The 19,556-nt window shown below is 45.1% G+C and overlaps 1 protein-coding gene across 2 annotated transcripts in view; it reads right to left on the reverse strand.

The window, feature by feature from the left end:
- Nucleotides 1-6,486, reverse strand: part of PAWR (pro-apoptotic WT1 regulator) — a 72,614-nt gene extending 66,128 nt beyond the window's left edge. The window contains exons 1-2 of one of the 2 annotated variants that reach the window (XM_085045673.1): nt 6,362-6,486; nt 5,330-5,948 (exon numbers count right to left, since the gene is read on the reverse strand). In XM_085045673.1, the coding sequence (XP_084901799.1) occupies nt 5,330-5,779 (450 nt within the window). In that variant the 5' untranslated portion in view covers nt 5,780-5,948; nt 6,362-6,486. Of the gene's footprint in view, nt 1-5,329; nt 6,009-6,361 lie in introns of those variants that run through there. The other variant, XM_085045682.1, reaches the window with a different exon arrangement.
- Nucleotides 6,487-19,556: the final 13,070 nt, after the last annotated feature.

Here is a 19,556-nt window from a genome sequence, read left to right on the forward strand (position 1 = left end):
CAATTCAAGGGATTCAGCTTGAAAAGAAAATCCTGCACAAGATTTAAGTTCACTGGGAGTTTATCACTCTCACAGTCACAGCTCTCCAGGGCATTGGGACTCAAAGCAGCCACCACCAATGCTGAAGACTGAAGAAAGCATTACATATCTCTGCTTCGTCTACATTCCAGTTTGTGACATGACCATCCTCATCACATAACAAGACAGTATTATCTCTGTACTGCCTTTTGCTATTAACATATTTTAAAAAGCCATTTTTACTGTCTCACAGTAACAGCTCTGGCCAGCTTCAACTCTGACTGAGCTTTAATTTTCTCCCCACAGAGATGAAACAGCATCTCTGTAATCCTTCTGTGTCCCTGAACATACACTTTCTTTTTTGCCTTAGCTCCAGACGAAGATCCCTGCTCATCCATGTTAGCCTTTTGTCTCACATGCTTGACTTCCAACATTTTCAAATTACCTGCTCCTGTACTATTAGAAGGTGGTACTTAAGTGACCAGCACTGACAGACCACAGCACCTTAGAAGCATCTTCACAAGTGACCTTACTTACCGGTGCCCTGAGCAGCCTGAAGTCTGCTCTCCTCATGTCCATACTCTTAAACAAAACAAAACTTAAAAAAAAATAAGGATAAGCTTATCATGCTAAAAAAGAAGGAAAGAAGAAAATCTGCCCTTTGAACAGGTATTGTCAAGAGACTTGGACAAAATCAAAATTCATAAATGTGGACAGAAACAATCTCAACACAATTCTTCCATCAGAATCTGAAAATGCCTGTATTCACCCTGCCACGTCTGAAGGAAGAACCATAAATGGAATCATAATAAAATGTGTTCATTAGACAAAGCCAGCAGGAGAATGGTCTATCATGACCAGTTGTCCAGGTCAAATATATTTATTTCAGACTTCCATTATAACACTACTACATCTGCATGAGTGGTAAGGATATCAGTGGTCAGATGTAGGGGTTTTTCTAGTACTTTGAACACTTACTGAGGCTCTTTTTCCCCCAACACGTGCAAGAAGAAGCAAGTTGTTTCACAATACAACAGATGTCAGACAACGGAAAGATTAAACTCAAGATACAATATGGAACCTCAGGTGGGGAATCACAAAGAAAGATAATACTGAAGGCAAACTTCTAATCAAAAGAGCTCAACAGCTAGCACAGGATTCCACTCCTCTCTCTAGTTTCCAGCCATCACAGAAGGATTTCGATTCCTTTGCAATGCACCCACTAATTGCTATGCCTGACACATTTAGCAGTTAAATTTTCTTCAAATTTTTCCAACTGGATCACAGCAACTGTCTGTTAGTGTCCTCAACTGAGCATACTGAACTTCCCTAGTAGCAGGAACTCTCCACAGAAAGTGCTCTGCTTACTTGCAAGGTTCTTGTTCAGTGTGACACCTCCCAAGCACCACATATGCAGTGCCTTCTAAACACACAGACAAACTCCTGACAGGGAGTGTCAGTGGGGCTGCAAGAAGTTATATCCTTATTACTGTTCATAAGACAAGACATGAACACAGACTGGCTAAACATCCTTTGCAGAGTCCATATCTGAATCACTTCTACCTTTCACTGCAGTATTTCCCACAAACAGGTTAGGAGACTGTTGTGTGTCAGGCCTGGTAGCCTCAGGTATAAAATACACAGATCAGCGTTCCTTACACCTTTCTAAATCATTCATCACCCTGTTATTAACAAAAGAATACTTCTGAGCATAGATTACTTTCATCTGGTTAAGTAAAAATGTAAATTTCATCTACAGTGCACACATTACATAAAACCCAGCTATATAACCGTCCTTCTTAAATAACCTAGATTTTGATTATATATACATGTTTTTTAAAGGAGTAACCACAAAAATACTTGTTATTCTCCTTGTTGGAGTTCAGGAAACAAACCAAAAAAACCTTACCCAAGCAGCTATACCAGCATAATCCTCAAGTGTATACAGTTACAGAAGAAAAGCTGCATTTTCACCAGTGCAGCTTGTTTTGCTTGGAGCAGGACAGAATTACTGTAACAATAGAAAACATAACTCTCACCCTATATGTGGGTCCTCACAAAGCACTGTCAGTGAATAATGGAAGCTCTGTGTTTCTTGGATAGGCACTAGCACAGCTGTAAATGAGAAAAGTGCTGCAAGTAAACTCAACACCTGCATTGGGTACCTACAAACTGAGACACACATTCCAAACATGATTAAAAACAGTTATACAATTTAATACTTAAAGAAGGAAACACACATAGTAATGATAATTACATATAATTCAGTTACCTTTTACAACCTGAAGAATTATTATGAGTCAACAAAACCCAAATCCCACAGCACTTAATATTTAGAGCAAATCCAACTTTCAAAAAACTACTATCACTGAAAAGGAAAAATACTGTGTTTCCAAAGCCACTTTCAAAAGTCACCATTACTTAGATAAGCACTAGTGCTGAAAAGATAAAAACCAGCCTTTATTTTTATCATGGTGGTCTCTAAATACAAAGCACTGTCAACTCCCAACCTGTCACCATCTATTTTCACAGCTTCCACTGTGGTTTCTGTCCTCCACCAACTTCAATACAAAATACACTTGAGACACAGAACTCTTTAAGAACTGGCTCTATTAGCTTCCCATTGAACAGGAGAGAAATTAATCATTAATGAGTAATAATCTGCTAATATTTTTCATGCCTATTTCAAGATAACTGAGACCACACAAACTTTTCTTACTCTGTCACCTTTGCTACCATTAAGTTCTTCAGCTGTATTGCAATTAAAATCCTATTTCTTTGGGTATAAAATCTATTTTTTATTCAGTTTTAGGTGGAAAAGCTTCCAGGCACTTTGTATCTTCTAGGAGCACATTTTTTCAACAGGTACCCATTTTCATTTCAGAAGATCTTATTATCAGTCTCCACCACGGTGCCATGATGATCACAAAAGGGAGATATTTAGCATGAAATGGCTACTTCATTCTTACAAAAATTATTTTCTTGAAAAATAAGATAATGAAACACCCAGCAAAGCTCTATAATAATATCTTCTGAGAAGTAATATTAAAACATACACAGTGCAGAGCAACAAGTGCTAAGTGGTTAAATTCAGGGTGTACTACTACCAAGTCATTATGTATTGCACAGGAAAGCTATGCCTAACATCTAGTGAGAAAGACAGCAAGAAACTGCAGTGTTGCAGATTACTCCAGCAAGCCATCATCTGTAGCCTTCACAGCCTTCTTTTGTCTGAGAATTTCAGCTGACCAGGTTCAACCAATACTTTAAGGCATTTTCTCATGACTACACAGCTATATGAAAGACACGACAAGTAAATAGTCTGCAAAGCATTAACTGGTAAGTAGGTACTCACACTTGACACTGGAGACTGTTTTTGAAGCTGTTCACCACCAGGAATGATCCAGTGTTCCCTAGCTAAACAATTCTTAGGAATGCATGTGGCAATGAATAAAAACATTTAAGAAGGGTGAAATACAGAAAAGAGACAGCTTTGTGTAAGTGTATGCCAGTAAAAAATGCAACACTTACTACTAGGAAGCTTCCCCAATAATACCTTGTACAACAATTACCTGTGCTTATTAAAATTTGATGCCAAAAATGTGATGAAATGTTTAATTGCTAGTTATAGAACCAATAAGTAAAAAGGTACAAGAAGTTTCCAAGAAGCATCAACACATGGTGACATGCAGCAAAGTTCAGGCCCTCAAAAACATGGGACCGGGTGAGCACTTGCTTCTCAATGCCTACATATGTAAACCTCAATAAATAAAGATACCCTTAACAATGTAGCAAAGTCAAACACAGGATTCTAGCGGCTGCTGAGCAAGGAGTGTGTTTTCCTGGAAAGCATGACATACTTTGAGTAATGCTTTAACAAAACAAACAAACAAAAACCCCAACCACCACCAAACCCACCAAGCTAGCAAACCCTAAACCACACCACCCAGAAACCACCAAAGAAACACTAGTTCAGAAACTAGTTCAAAGAACTAGGACATTAGTCTCAAAGAGCAAGAAGAAACCCACTGTCCAAAACCAACCAAAGAGTTGTTTGGTACAACTAGGGAGATGGTACACAGCAGAGACCCCTAAAATATCACGTCATACAACTCCTGCTGCAAAGTGCAAAACCATTACTGACTGGACTAGGACTAGTTCACTTCAAGACGCAAAGATGCAGCATGTTAAGGTTCCTATAAAAGGCACAGGGGGCAGGTATTTAAGGGGGCTTCGTATAAAACAAACAAGATACTGTCTATGAGGTTTGCACACTCTGAAAAAAAAAAATTAAAAGAACTCATTTATATTCACCACTTTCCAAAACAATATTGAAAAGCTATGCCAAAATTCTTCACTTCCAACTAAAGGGTATGCAAGTATTTACTCTCAAAAAACACAGTTATAAAGATTTCTACTGTTCCTAAAACTCATTCCTCAACCTTCCAAGACCCTCAACCGTCCACCTGGCATGAACGTGTGTGCTGTGAAAGTGCCTGGGATGTCACAGACAAGGGTTAGTGACTTCAGGTGTTTAGAACATTACTTCATCTTCTCCTCCTGCTTCAGAAACAAAGATCTTTAATTTTCTAGAGTTACTTTAATAACCTATAATATTAACCAAAAGAACTACAAGGTTTTTTCTACAAAAACATGGTGGTCACCATTACCAGTGCAAAACTGTAGACAGCAATTCAGCTCTGTTCAAAGTTTCCCGTGGCCTTTCTTATTAACTGCAAAACAAGCTAAAAACTTAGTTATCATTCTTCTGAATTCCTCTAGGAGTATTACAAATCAATGCCAGATTTTTATACTAGTAGCAAACCACAGAGGACAGTGGTGTTGGCTGATAAAAATATCTTCCTCTGCCTTCAAAAAAATGCTCTTTAAACCACCACATTTTTTCCAGTGCAGGAAATTCTTTTGGGTTCCAAGCTGAATAATATTTACACCTGAACATCTATTCCAACCTGATAAATCAATTTTCTCTCATTACTATTGTTTTGACCATACTTTAACAGGCACGTGCCTCAGTTTGATCCTCCAAAAGCCTAGCCTTACTTTCCGTCGACAAGAAGCTGCTTAAAAAAAAAAAGAAAAAAAAAAAAAAAGCTGCAAGTTGTGACAGGTCTAATTTGTTTGGGATAGACGACACCTCATCTGTCCGTCGCCTGGGAAGCCGACCTGCCCGACCCCGCGCGGTCCGTGGAGAGCGCTCGCCCCGCGCGGGGAGCCGGGCACGGTCGGAGCGGAGCGGAGCGCTCGGCACTGCAGCACCGGGGCTGCGCCCGCGCCCCACGAACCCGCTCACCTCGGCGGCCGGGATGTTCACCACACCTGTCGACCTCCTCTTCTCCCTCAGCTTCCTCTTCTCGATCTGCCCCTTCCCCTTCCTGGCGCTGGGGCCCGAGCTCTTTCCCTTGGCGGCCAGCTTCTCCTCGCCCTCGGGGGAGCCCGGTGCGGCGGCGGGCTCGGCCCCGCGGCCCCCGGCGAGGGCCGGCGGCGGCTCCTTGGCGGGGGCAGCGCGGCCCAGGGCGGCGCTGGCGAGGCTGACGCAGTTCAGGGCCCCGCCGGCGGGGGGCAGGCTGCTGTTGTTGTTGAGCTCGGCGGAGGAGCCTCCCGCGGGACGCGGCTCCCCCCCGCCCGGTGCGCCCGGGGCCGGCGGCGCCTGCTTCGCCCGCATCTTCTCCCGCTTAGCTTTCCATTCCTCCAGAAAGTCCGTGGTGCTGCCCCCGGCGCTGCGGTAGCCGCCGGTCGCCATGTTCCCGGCGGGCTGGACGGTGAGAGCGCCCCACCAGCACCGCTGCCGCCGCCCGCCCCGAGGCGGCTCTGCTGCCGCCCGGAGAGGAGAGGTCCCGGCGGGTCGGGCGGGAGGGACGGGGGCGGGAGGGACGGGGGCGGGGAGAGAGGCTCGGAGAAGCGCAAACACCCTGGAGAGAAACAAAAGGGGGGACGTGAGCCGTCCCGCCGCACTGCCCATTCCCGTCCCGCCGCGCCGCCAACTCCCCGGCAAGCCCCCCGGCCCCGGGGCGCTGGTCTCCATCACCGCCCGCCCTCGCACGCTCGGCTCCCACGGCTCGGACCGCGCCGCGCGGCCCCGGCACGGCGCCCCTCGCTCCCCGGGGCTCCCCTCACCCCTCGGCGCGGGGCCGCCCGGCGGTACCCGCCTCCTCCGCCCGCCCGCCCGCAGCGGGCACGACGGCCGGGCAGCGCCGTCCCTCGCCCCCGGGCCCCCGGGTGCCATTCCCCCCGACGCCGGTGCCATCCCCCCGCCGCCCGCTTGCCTGCCCGGGAGTTGCGTTCCCGCGTGCGGCAGGACAGGGCGAGCGCGGCCGGCGCTCACCTCCCGCCCGGCGGGGCCGCGGCTCGGGCGCTGCACAGCGCCGGCGGCACCAGGTGAGCAGCAGCACCGCCTCCCGCTGTCCCGGAAGGAGCGGCGCGGCCCCGAGCCTTCCCGAGCTCCCTCCCCTTTCCCCATCGCGGCGCGGACACAGCCGAAGCCAGGGCGGAAACTGCCGAGATGGCCTCGACAATGGGGTGAGGGCGGGGAGACCCCGCCCGGCCCGGTACGCGCCGCGACCCGACCGCGCCGGCTGCCGGCTCTCGGCGGTGCCCTGGCACCTGCCCCGGGCAGCGCCGGCGCGGGAGCGGACACGGACCTGGGCGCTCCGACGAGCGGCAGCGCGGGCCGGAGAGGGCGAGGGGCGCCGCGGGCACGGGAGAAGCGCGGCGGGGATGAAGGGAACGGCACGCCGCCAGCCCCGGGCCGCGCTCCGCTCTCCCGGAGACTTTAACTGACGGCGGGCGGGGGCTGTCGGAGCCCAGCCAGGAGGGGCCGGGGAAGGCGGTCCGGTGTCACACCCCTCCGCGGGGGGCTCCGCAGACCCGCCCCGCACCTGCCGCCAAGCCTCGGCTGAAGGGCCCCGACGTGCGGCCGCCTCCCGCGGGGCAGGTGCCGGGCTCGGCCCCAAGGCGGGGAGACTCCGGCACCGCCGGCCGCTGTCACCGGCGGCCAGCCGAGCAGCCGCATGCGGAGCCCGGCTCGGTCAGCCCGCGGCTTCGCTCTCGTCAGGGACACGCTGGGACGGGAGCGCCGGCTCGGCCTCCAAAGGCGGTGCGCCGTGAGGCGAGGTCGGTGCGCGGTGGGAAAGCGCCCGCGGGCAGTGGCTCCCGCAGTAATGACTTCCTCTGCGCCGCTCGGCTGCCGGGCAGAGCGCTGCTGGCTGCTAGAAGTTCACTCCCGCGGGCGGAAGGTTGGGAAAGATCCTGTGTTTTCCTGATGTTACACGAAGCCGGGATTCGAGGGGTTTCCGCCAGTCACGCTGCTAAGGCTCGAAAGATGTCTCGTTTATAAATAATAACAGCCCTCAGTGGAGAAACCTGACTGGGTTAAATGCTGGGGAAAACGGACATGCAAGGAATGCGATGGGAGTATGCGGTATCTGTTAAACAGTTTATGTAGGTGATAAGATGGGTAAACCTGCATGGAAGACTCAGCTTTTGTTTGCCCGTATTCACTGTGTCTTAGTAGCACCCTGGAAACTGATCGTGGTGCTTTTGAAAATCACATCTTTCAACAGACTTGTGGCTTGCATAGTCCTGCTTTATAAGTGGTTTGCTGAGGGAAAGGAGTGTTTCGGTGCTACTTTTCCAGTTGGCTCAGGACAAGATACAAGCTTACATCAGTTAGAGGAAATGCATATAGCCTGGGCTTACCTAGCTGAGAGCACATCATCACCTTTTCTCCCTTTTTCGTGTTCAGTCCTGAATTTGTCTACCTAGTTAATAAAATTCAGTAGTACTTCAGGATATAAACTTCTCAAGGGCTTTTGGTTTCTTTTTACAGAAAAAAAAAATAGGTGATAGGGATAAAAGATCTCTATCAAAATGAAGCTCCAAATATCTGTTGCTAGTCTCTCCGCACAGTGTAGATAACGGGCTTAGTCCATGTGTAGCCACTCGTGCCTTAGATAAGTCTCTACCTCATTTTGTTTCACAGCAGTGGGCACAGTCTCACCCTGCTAGCCTTCTCTGCCCTGATCACCAGATCATTCATTTACTTGGACTTTTCACTGAACTCATACCTGATTTCTGCTCTGGTTTGGATTTAGGGGTGGTTTTGGTGTGGTGGTTGGTTTTGAAGGGGTGTTTAAATGTTTGTATGTGTGAAAGTTAAGGTGCAGTTTCATCACTGCAGATGAAACCTCTTATCTTTCAGGCCAAGGGGAAGTCCCAAAACAAAACCAGCTAGATATTCTGTGTTGTGCTGGAAAGCTGTAAATAGGCAGAAAAATAGATGGTGAAAACACAGTTCTGTACTAGCACTACTCTTTACTAGTCAGCAGTATAAAATTAGTAAAATTGGTCCTAACAAAAGTTTTAACTAAGCACTCGCCTAAAAACAAATTTTACCTCCACTCTTATATTTAGAGTTTTTAAATTAGACAACTACTTAACTGTATTTCTATAGAATATAATCTAGAAAAGGATTTCTAATATGAGTTTTTGTCTGTCTTTCCCATCCTGTAATTTTTTTCCATTTCTACAATGAAGAGCTTTTCTTGAGAGAATCACGTAACTGACGATAACAGTATTTCACCCTCACCATTACACACCATGAGCAGCAGAGCTGGCCAAATATTAGCCAAAAAGTCAGATTAGTTGTTACTTACAGTATGTTGTGTATTTAGAGAAATATAACAGTGTGTTTTAGTTCTTAGGACACCTTCTGTTCTCTGTTACCCCAGGTCATGCCAGCTGCCCCTTGAGCCCCTCTTTCTGTGGCAGTCTGTAGCAGCTAGCAAGGCTTAGATGTACCTGTCCTGTTTCATATGCCATGTGCCCACCTTTCTTATGTGTAGGAGCTGACATGTCCAGGCTTTAGCTGCATCAAACTCTGCTGTTGGATTTTTTTTCCTCTACTGTTAAAAACATTGTGAGGTTTGTTTTTTTGGTTGGTTTTTTTTAGTGCCAAAAAGGCTTTGTGTGCCTTACAGTCTGTTATAAATTAACAGGAGTTATGTTGTGGTGAGTGAGGTTGGGCTTAAGTGCCCAATACAAAAATGCTGACTGTCAGATGTTTGCATCTCAATAAGGTTGTCTGTGCTGGAGAGCTTTCAGGGATAAAGTCCCAAATAGTTTAAGTATCACGCTGCATGTTTTCCTCTGCCACAAGGGAGAACAGATTAATAGTTTGCATACATTTTTAGAACAACACTTTCCTCTTTTCTTACAAAGGAGGAAAAAATCTTCAGGATATTCTTAAGTCCTAGAAATACAATTCATTATATTAGCTATGTTTTAAACTGGCATAATGACAAGGGTCCTTAAGCCTGAAGATGTTGGTTTTTATATGTTCTGGAATGAGATTCTTCCCTAGAGGTAAAATTACCACCAGGATTGAGTAGGATGGTCTTGGTCTCCTTTGTCATGCAAAAAAATACTTCATTTTTCAATTTAGAGTAAAGACCATAACTCATTCTTAAAATCTCAAGGAAATGAAGTGCCTTTTGGGGTTGGGCACTTCAAAGCTGGCTTCTTTGTAAAGGGTTGCAAGCTGCTTGAGATTGCAAAGAAATTTTTGTAATTTCTTCTAGAGATTCAACCAAATTATCCAACCTTTTTAAGGTTCTGAATACAAGTTTATCTGAGCCATAATCTTTTCTGAAGCAGCAATTTTCAAGGTCTGGAAAATGAATTAGAGAACATAATAACATATTGATGGCTGAGGAAATTAAGGACAACATGCAAATTGCAGCCCAATGTCTGTTGATTTGTTGCCATCGTGCTCTGAGCTTAGCAAACATTTATTATACACACTGCTGCCTGTATGTTCTGTACTGAAACATTCCCTTCATCTTACCCTCATCAGCATCTCTCCCCAAAGTCTCTGTTGAGTTTACTGTGTTCACCTGCCTGATTCTCAAACACACATGCTATTCCTTTTGCTCCAGACTTTACTTTGCCTCTGCCTATAACCTGAATTTCTGTGAAACCCTTCCACTTAGTGCACCAATCTACTGCTTCCCATATCTGATCCCCTTTGAAGTTCATTCACTCAGCATTCTTCATCTTTCTTCTCTCAATCCAAACTTTTTTAGTCACATACTTGTTCTACCTGCTTTATCAGTCATGCTTAATTAAACTAGGTTTATTTAGCTTGCTCCGGTGCTGTCCCATTAAATTTTCTCTCTCTGCTGTTCTAAGTTTTACCTGTTGGATAATGCTCACCCACATCACTGTACCCATCTACTTATGTCTGCACTATCTGTCCAGAAATGCTCTTGCTTAAAATTGCTGTGACTCAGTGAAATCTTACTGCCATCTTTTTTGTAGAAATATCTGTTCTTCTTTTTATCCATAACATTTCAAAAACCTCTTTTTAAACCTTTCATGTTAAACCTCTGGCTGTAACTTTCATCTAATCTTCCTGTAAATTCCCTACCTATGCTCGATGACATTTCTAATGCCAAATCTCCCTCAAAAGTAAAATAATCCTCAAGCATAGAGTTCTCTTTTTTAACCTTGTATTGCTAATGGTCTTGGGTGTTTTTGTGTTTTTGTCTAAAGGTAGGTGAACTGCTATCCCTTTCAATTAAATACCACTTTCTGCTACTTCTGTGCTATGCACACTGTCCCTATCATAAGGGATTTTTCATTTCCTGAACTTTTTTTCCAGAAATTAATTAAATTATTATTTTTTTCCCTACAGATTGGTGTCATAGTGCTAACCTTCTGGCAAGGTTTTCTTTCCTCTGTAAGGTTCTAGCAACTCATTATGTTCTAGGCACTGCAGCCAGTGGTTTAGTTGGATTTCTTTCCTATGATTTGTGCCTGCAAACTTGTACAAATGTGACAACCCCATTTTTACTGAAATACCAATTTTGTCCTATTTTCTGTGCTATTGGATGCTTAAAACCTTTTTTTTTTTAGGTGCTAGGGTCTGATTTAAAATCTTGTGTGTAAATAGAGCTTTGTGAAACAGCTGGATTTATCAGGAGGCACTAGCATTCGAGATCAGTCCTAGAGTGCATCCTCTAGTCTGATTTCTGTATGTGTTTTACCATTCTTGAACTCTGCTCTCATTTGACCAAAAAAACTATGTAGTTTCTTTGAACTAGTTTGGTTTGACAGACAAACTAGTATTGTTTCTTGCAACAAAGTTTATTCATCTGGCTGATGGTGTCAAAAGGCAAAAAACCGAACTGACAGAAGTTTGCTTGATTTTTTTCTAAGTATTTCATCTTACAGTATGAAAAATTGTTGCAGAGATTGCCATCTATCTCCAGCTGGCAGTTGTTGGATCAGAATGACAGTGGGGAATGGATTCTGTATCTGTGCAGATGACTTCAAAAGTGTGATGAGAATGTTTTCTGCCATAGTTCACAGTCTGACTCTGTCAGGTCTGTTGCTGCTGCTCATGTCCTGCACCATGAGGCTGTAGAGCAATGACTTGGCTTGTCTTACTACTCCTTGCTATTTGTGAAGAGGTTCAGCCAGCATAATTGTGAAAGAGTTTATTGAGCAACCATGGTACCTCTTTTTTCACTCAGATACTCTGGAGGGCCAGATTTGAACAGTGAACCAGGTGAGTATGCCCTAGAGCAACTTGTTGAGGAATAGGGAGAACAGATACAAGAGTCAAAATGTTAAACTGTGAGGTAGGAGATAGAAAAAGCTGATGCTGACAAGCCTCACAGTGCTTGGGAAAGAATGGACGAAGAGGTGGATGCTGTAAGGCAGGCTGTAAGTGTGCTTGAGGACCAGTTTTCAAAGGCATAGAAGCAATTCCCCTGATAGCAGATCAATAGGGCCAGGATACCATTGCCATACAAAAGAAGCACTTTTTTAAAAAGTTTTTTCCTACTGTGAAGGAGCCTTGGGAGCAACTCGCAGCAGAGCTCTTCACTATGGCGGATCCATCAAAATTAAAGTATTGGAAAGAACAAATTGAGAAAGTGAAAAATAACAAATTGCCAAACTGAATGGCAGTGATAAAGTAGCAGATGGAATTCAGTGTAGATAAATGTAAAGTGACTTGTGTTGGGACAAATTTCCTAAGATACAATACTGCCTAGAGATGGTTGAGCAGCATGGAGTCTATCAAACTAAAATGCTTCTTCAGAATGCCTGTTCTTCCTTAGTTTAAGAATACCAGGGAGCATAACATAGAGGCATTGGATTTGGCCATATGCTGGCCTATTAGTCCAGCTCCAGACCTGCCCTTTCGGGAACAAATAGACGTGCTCCTCTCTCCTTACATTCCTTCATGAAAGAGACCTCTCTAGTCTTACAGGGTGTAAGCCAGCCTTGGGTGTTTTCTAGGGCCTGTGTTTGTGCCACAGTGTCCTCTAGAGTCCTGAGTTCTTAGGAATACCCTGAATGGGCAGCTGGCCTGCCATCATCTTTATGAGTGGAGGGGCTGCCAGGCTACCTCATGCTGTGCCATCTAAGATACTGTCTATCACCTTGGTAATAAAGAGCTGACTGTACCTATCCCTATGACAGAAATAATACCATAGGGGTAAACTACCCTTATAAGATAATGTTATCTGAATAATACCACCTTTGTTCCTTTCTGTGATGTTTCCAGCACCTTTGGAGCATATTCATTCTTCTTAAAGACAGCAGCCTCTGACCATGCGCCTGGTTTAGTTTTAGGTAGACCTGCGAGAAACAGAGTTGGACTCAATGATCCTATGGGTCCCTTCCAGCTCAAGATACTTGTATGACCTCTATGCAGCTAACTCGTAAGTTTAAAATGTTGTTAAACAGATTTTTGGTCTACACCAAAGACAATTCTGTTCCTGTCTTTCTGTATCTCCAAATGTAAGCAGGCAAATGAATAATTAGAAACCAAATCCAGTGGTTACTGGCTCACTGTCAGTCAGTGTCTTGTTGTTACTGGTTACAATTCATAGTCCTTCAGGGTTGTTGTGTTGTGGTTTTGGTTTGGTTTGCTTTTTTTAATTAACAGCACTCTAACTCATAAGAATTATTTTGATTTCTTGATGAACCAATACAAAGTCAGTAAAAATTAATTAGGCCTCTTGATTGTCACGGTGTACCTGTTGGTTAAACTGTTATAATTCATCCTTTTGATCTAACCTCATGCAGGTGGTGAGTAGCAGGCAGTAGGAAAGTGCAGTGAGCACAAAACTATGCCCCAAAAGAATCATAGTTAAGGCTGAGGGATCTCCTCAGAGAGCTGACTAAGAAGCTTGGCTTTTGCTGAAATGCAGTAGATGATGCATGCAGAATTTAGTGTGATGGCTTTTTACAATGCTTTGTTTGAGCTATCCCTTCATTTGGAGATTATTTTGCTCCTGCAGCACAATATTTCTAGGGCCTACTGTGCTTCATATGACACACCATAATGAAGTTGCCTTGGAAAAGGAATCAGGCAGATATTTCAGGAATTTAGTACTGGTTATTAGTAGCAATCATCTGGAAGTGTCTAAAGCAAACACAAACAACAATCAATCAATGGCAGTGATGTGTCAGTGAGTGTAAGCAGAGGAGGGGGAAGCACTTGGAAGAGTTCAGAGTGAGTGTGTATGAAACCAAACAGACTACAAGGCAGCAAATAGTTTAAAGAACATAAAATATACATCCTATTGTTAAAATTGTGTTGATATTTTATATTACAAAATTAATTTCAATGATACATGGCCATGCTATAAACATTTAGGATAAAAGTTTGAGACTGTGAACGATTGGAACAAAATCTATGTGCCATTGTAATGATTTTATATAAACAAATATGGACACAATTAAAAAAAAATTTTGTGATTTGCTCATAATACAAGTTTTGCTGTTTCAAGATGACAAGTTTAAAGAAATATTTAAAGGAAGTTTTAAGTTAAGAAGTTACTTGAAAGAGGACAAGCTGCATATTTCAGCAAACCCACAGCCAATGCTCAATTTATTTATTCCCTAGCATTAGGACCCAACAGGCATCCCCTTATGGGTTTGCTTTATTGTTAGACACTCAAAAACAGATGAAAGAAAACTAAAAAATAGTGAGTTATGGTTTGCTTGCAAACACCTTGATGGGTTGAAAACAAGAAGGAAGTCTAAGAGCTTTCACTCTGGAAACTGTTTTGAGGTATGGAGGAATAAAACAGGAAAGGGGCCTATGAAAAGTAGTGCTAATTCTTGAGGAGGGGAATAACTGGATTGAGTGGGAGAACAGGTGACTTTTAGGAGTGGGCTTAGTTTATGGTAAAACCACCCCCTTTCATTAGAGATAACCAAGAGTAGGTGGAAACTCAGTGGCTGGGTAAATACATTCTTGCTGAGCAAAGATTAGATTATCAGTGAAAAAAAAAAAGATCCAGTGGTCAGGAAAAGATTAATGGGGTCTCTGAAACCATTAAGGATCTAAGAAGCTCAGGATAAGGCAGTGTGAGGAAAGGGGAGTGGGAGGTGAGGAACAGAGGTTGAGGGAGAGCATGCAGTGTTGAGGCTTCTGGACTTGTGGAGAGCAGAGAATTGTGGACAGCAGAGAATTCAACAGAAGATAGAACTGTGGAGCAATGAGCTCTGGAAGAAGCAACCAGTAACGAGGTCTGCAGGGGGAGGAAAACAGGAGGGAGAAGTGGCAAATGAGTAGAAAGTGAAAAAGCAAGGAGAAGGATGGGAGGTGGTCTGAGAGGCCAGAAATACACAGCAAGTATGACAAAGACTGAAGGAGAGTCCTGGGAACCAAATGTCCAAAGTGGAGTTTGGATGGTCAGGGTGGCAGTCAGGAGCAACGGAGAAGGCTGACAGCTGAAGTGAGGAGGAGATGGAGGAGAGGCTGCTCTCTCCAGCAGCTGTGGCATGTCGGTAAGCTTGTAGTGACTTGTCGGTAAAATGAAGGAGTTCTTGCACTCAGTGCCTGCATGTAGCAGTTCTGAGTGCCACTCCCCATACAAAGGGAAATTGTAGGCAGTGCTCAAGGTCCCAGGGGAGGTGACTTCTGGGGTCTTTTATGGCTATCACCAGGGATAACAGGGAATGTAATTAGATTTCAAAGCCCTCTCTTGCACAGAAAATAGTTCTATATGGTGGCTTGGAAATAAGGCAGAACATCCATGCAGAGCTGAGGAGAAAAGGCTGAGGAGAAGGATATGACTGCCCACGGTGTGCTGCACCAGAGGAGAGACTGAAAGGAGAACTACAAGGGCCTCACAGCATACAGAGCTCTCTGGTCACACAGTGAAGCAACACACAGATGATAGCGAAAGGTAGCTGAGCAAGAAGGAGTTAACCAGCATTTTGGAATTTCAGCCAAGCGCAGTGCTGCTATGAACTGCTGACTTGACAACTTTTTGATATGGAGGATTACTTTTTTTGCTGTCCCTCTTCGCTGTAGCAGGGCTGTCCCGTGGTGCTTGGTGCCTGTTCCCAGGCTGTCTCTTCCCACAGTGCGGGAGCACTCCCTGTGCAGTGGGTCCCTGCCCGCACTCAGGGGGACCCGTCCCGCCAGACCCCCTGGCCAGCCCTCCTTGGGTTACAGTTTCTGCCTCCTGATGGGATGGATTTCAGCTCACCAGCCGAGCCAAGCGCACTCGGCCGTTCCCAGGGTGTCAAGCTCCTTTCGCAGCTTTCAGTGTAAGATATTTAAAAGCAGTCTGACATCTGCAGACTAACCCAGTGCGTTCCTTCTGTCAATGAATTTGAGATTGCTGTTCTCTGACGCGCTTCATCGGTCATACTAGACCTGGCTTAGTTTACATCAGTTAGGCAGAGCTTCCTCTTGTCACTGTCGTTTGAGCCATTCCTACGTACGGGTGTCGAGGGAAAAGCGGAGGGGGGACAGGTGCAGAAGCCGTGCTGCCCTCCCAGCCCAACAGGGAGCGGGCTCAGGCGCCGTGCCTCTCTGCCTGGCCAGAGCTGGGCGCCACGGCGGCCGCTCTCCTGCGGGGAAGCTGCGGCTGGCCGGCAGGAGCCCCAGGGGAGCCCCGCGGGAGCCGCGGAGGAGCCCCGGAGCAGCCCGGGAGAAGCGAAGCCGTCTGGTGCCACCTCCCGGCTACGCCGCCCGCCAGCGGCCCTGCGGCGCTCGGGGCTCCTCCACGGGCTGGAAACTGACCTGTGCGCCAGTATTCCTAGGCAGGAACTGGTAAGGTAATAATAGCGCTTTAGTAGTATCGTTTCCCTCCTTCTCCCTTATACTTCAAGTAGAGTTGCACCTTTTTTGTGCACGGGACTAAAGAAGCATCATAAAAGCCGGTAGTGAAAGCTCTCTTACTTTCATAAAGCACAAAGGGAGGCAGAGGATACATTACTGGGCAATTACTCAACATAATGCATCACCTACAGCCATGGGTTAAGTGGGAGGAACGAACTTAGTCTAATTTGCTGCTTTTCATACAGCTGAAAATAGAGAGGCGAGATGCTAAGAGCTGAAGAGTCACCCACAGTATCAGCAGTTGATGTAAATTTGGATTTTTATTTTTAAACAAACTTTTTCATTAACTCTTCTGTTTGGGCAGTGACAAGACTGTGTGGCAAGATGTGTATATTGTGTAAATTTTGTGTAAGTGTGTATTTTGTACCAGCTGATATAAAAAATCACGCTCTTTGCTTTGGCAGACTTGGCATATAGGCCCAAGTAACCACACATAGACAGCCTAACTTTATTTCAGCTGCAGATCAGGCCTGCCTCTTCTGGAATGAGAGACATCATTAAAACAGGGGTACATAAGCAGCCCCAAAAAAGGGCAACAGGGCTATTTTCTGTCTGGGGAGAGATGAGGGGCAAGAGGAGGTGCAGCAGCCAGCTGTGCTGGGGTAGCACCAGAGGAAGTGCAGCAGGCACTGGTTTGCTAAAAGAACAATTCAGCCCAGTGAGTCTCTGCTCCAAGGCCTCTGCAGAGGAATAAGTGGAGCACAGGAATATGGTACCAAATAAATAAATAAAATAATAGGTTATTTCCCACTATCCACCATACTTGATTGTTTTGGGGTTTTTTCTCCAGCAAATAAAGCACAGGGAAAAGACCACACCAGAAGATGAATTGCACTGTCTTGGCTAACTATTTCTGCTAAGCTTGAATAGGTTTGCAAAACAGACGTGTAGAGCCCAAGCAAGAAGGGTGAAATAATTAGAGCTGGAATGTGGGGCTTTTGTCCCTGCTGTAATTGTCCCTGGGCCAGATGAGAAACATTAGACATCCAACAGGTGATGTTTTCAGATGAAAGAACTGAACAGTTCCTCCTTTCTCTAAAGACTACATACTTTTCCTATCTAATCAGTGATACAAAATGGGGAGGTGCTGACACAAGCAGGAATAGCTGATTACCTCATCAGTGTGGCAGCAGCTCTCCCTTTAAAGTGAGCAATTAATTGTGGTTTTGGGAGGTTTTGTTTTGCTTTTTAATTCTCTCTTCAGTGCAGGAACCTGCAATCACCTTTAGGACTGTTCTAGTCTTATTTTATATCTAGATTGAGGCTGAGCACAGTATTATTTTCTGTTACTCTCTAACCAGCTCCACTACTGCTCCTGCAATGAAAACAAATGTAAAGCAAGTAACTCCAGTTGCCAGCATTTTTTCACTGATGTTATTAGTGGCTTTGATTTAAGAACTTGAGGAAGCTGAACCACCATATCTAAATGTAACAGTGTGTACATAACCATGAACAGCAAGAACTTCTGAAAAACTTAAGAGCATTTCTTCTGTTGTCCAGCAGACAGACTGGTTATCCCTATGTTGGAAAAAAGCCCTGTAATTTCACAGAGGTGACAAGCAGAGCTCCAACAAAACTGTTCAAAGACTCAAAGCAAGTGGGAAAGCAACCCTGTGCAATGCAGTGACAATTGTTTCTTCACCCTCTTTCAAAGTAGCCCCCCAAATTGTGTAATGCGTGTATGACTATGGAGTTTGTTGTTTTGTTGCAGTCTTCTTAAATGGATATTATATAGTGAATTTGTGTCATGCTCTGCTGTGACAATTCTCTGGATTTTAACTGGAAATTAAATTTCATCTATAAAACATTATTAACCTCCCAGTTGCATAATTAAAGCATTGACATTATCTACTGACCACACTACTATGTCAAGTTAGAGAAGCTGAAGCTACTACTAAGAGGGGAAAAGTGACTTTCAGTGTAACTGAAAATGAGGCTGCTTACACCTTCCATACTGCACAAGCTTGAGGCTACAGCTGCCAAGAGCTCTTGCCCACTCTTCCTTCTAGGGAGGCCCAGCCAGAGCTTCCCAGGACCCATAGCTGCACCACATTCTAGTGTGGCAGACTTGGCCACCTCCATTTATACTTCTGCCACAAGACCATAAGCAACAGGGCAGAGACAAAAAGGTGCATGCTCCTTTCTTGAGGAGCTGTTGTGCTACTGAGATGAGTAATACCTCAAGATGGTCATAAAAGAATGGTAAACTGCCAGCTGTGGGAAGTCAAGACACTTCCAGGATCACCAGATCAAGTATAAGTCAGTGTAATGGTTATTTCATAATCACTTAATTTGAAAATAAATGAATACCTCCTCTCAGCAGTGTTATGAGCCAGCAGCAAGGCATAACTCATACTGTTGGCTGCACTGGACTTTTCTCTGTTCAGGAGTTTGGATGAGATGGGGCCTTGAACTCTTGCCTTGGGGCCAATTTTGTTCCCATGCCATCATGCAAACCATTCATTTTCTGACATGGCCTTGCCTTTGCTAGTGTGACATCATGGCATACTTCTTCCTCACCCCCTGCTCTTTTTGGGTGCAGATTTCCTGTCTATCATATTTTTGCATTATGCTATCTTGACTATACACCTCATGGTTATGGCAGCTAGCAGGGGTAGGAACCTTCTCAGATGGAGTCCATTCGTGTATGATAGAGGTGAAATAATTAAAATTTCTCCCTCAGTGCACATCTCCTAGGGCAGGAAACCCAAAAGCATGTCTTCTTGTCTAAAACAATTGTAAGTAACTACTCTTCCTAAAATAGAAAGGAGAGGACCCTTATATGGCAACCCATTTGCACTTATGGCAGCAGATGAACAGTGGCCAGAAATACACGACAAGTAAGATTAACTCCCACTAGGTTAATGTTCACATAAGCACAACCCAAGTTTAGCATGAACAGTATTTCTAAATGAGTGAATTCTGAGATTCACATTTTGTACTTGGTACTGAGTAAACAAATGCAGTGACCTGCACAATATGAACCCTAACTACTCTTTTGGGGATCTGGTAAGGAAATAACAGCAGTCTGAAAGCAGTATGTAGTAGGAAGTAGGAAGGCTCAGAGGAAATTGTTTATAAGGGAGACAAGGTGGACAAAAATGGAATTCCAGCTCCCGAGTTTTTGCTTCTAGGTAACTGCTGCTGTTTGGAGCCATTAAGGTCAGGCAGTCCTTATGCAGCCATGCTTCCTGCACTCTCCTCCCACTCGAGTGCCATCCCACCTGCACTTGCTCATCCTCCCCAGTTTATGGCTCCCTTCATGGCTGGAGCTGGTTCGGGGCCGGCCCCTTCCCTCTTCACACTCCACACTTGCTACTTCCATGCCTCTGTATTTGATGTTAATTCTGGATGCAGAGATCCC

The sequence above is a fragment of the Lichenostomus cassidix genome, chromosome 1Aa (assembly GCF_008360975.1).
Source record: "Lichenostomus cassidix isolate B80296 chromosome 1Aa, HeHo_3.0, whole genome shotgun sequence".
NCBI lineage: Eukaryota > Metazoa > Chordata > Aves > Passeriformes > Meliphagidae > Lichenostomus > Lichenostomus cassidix.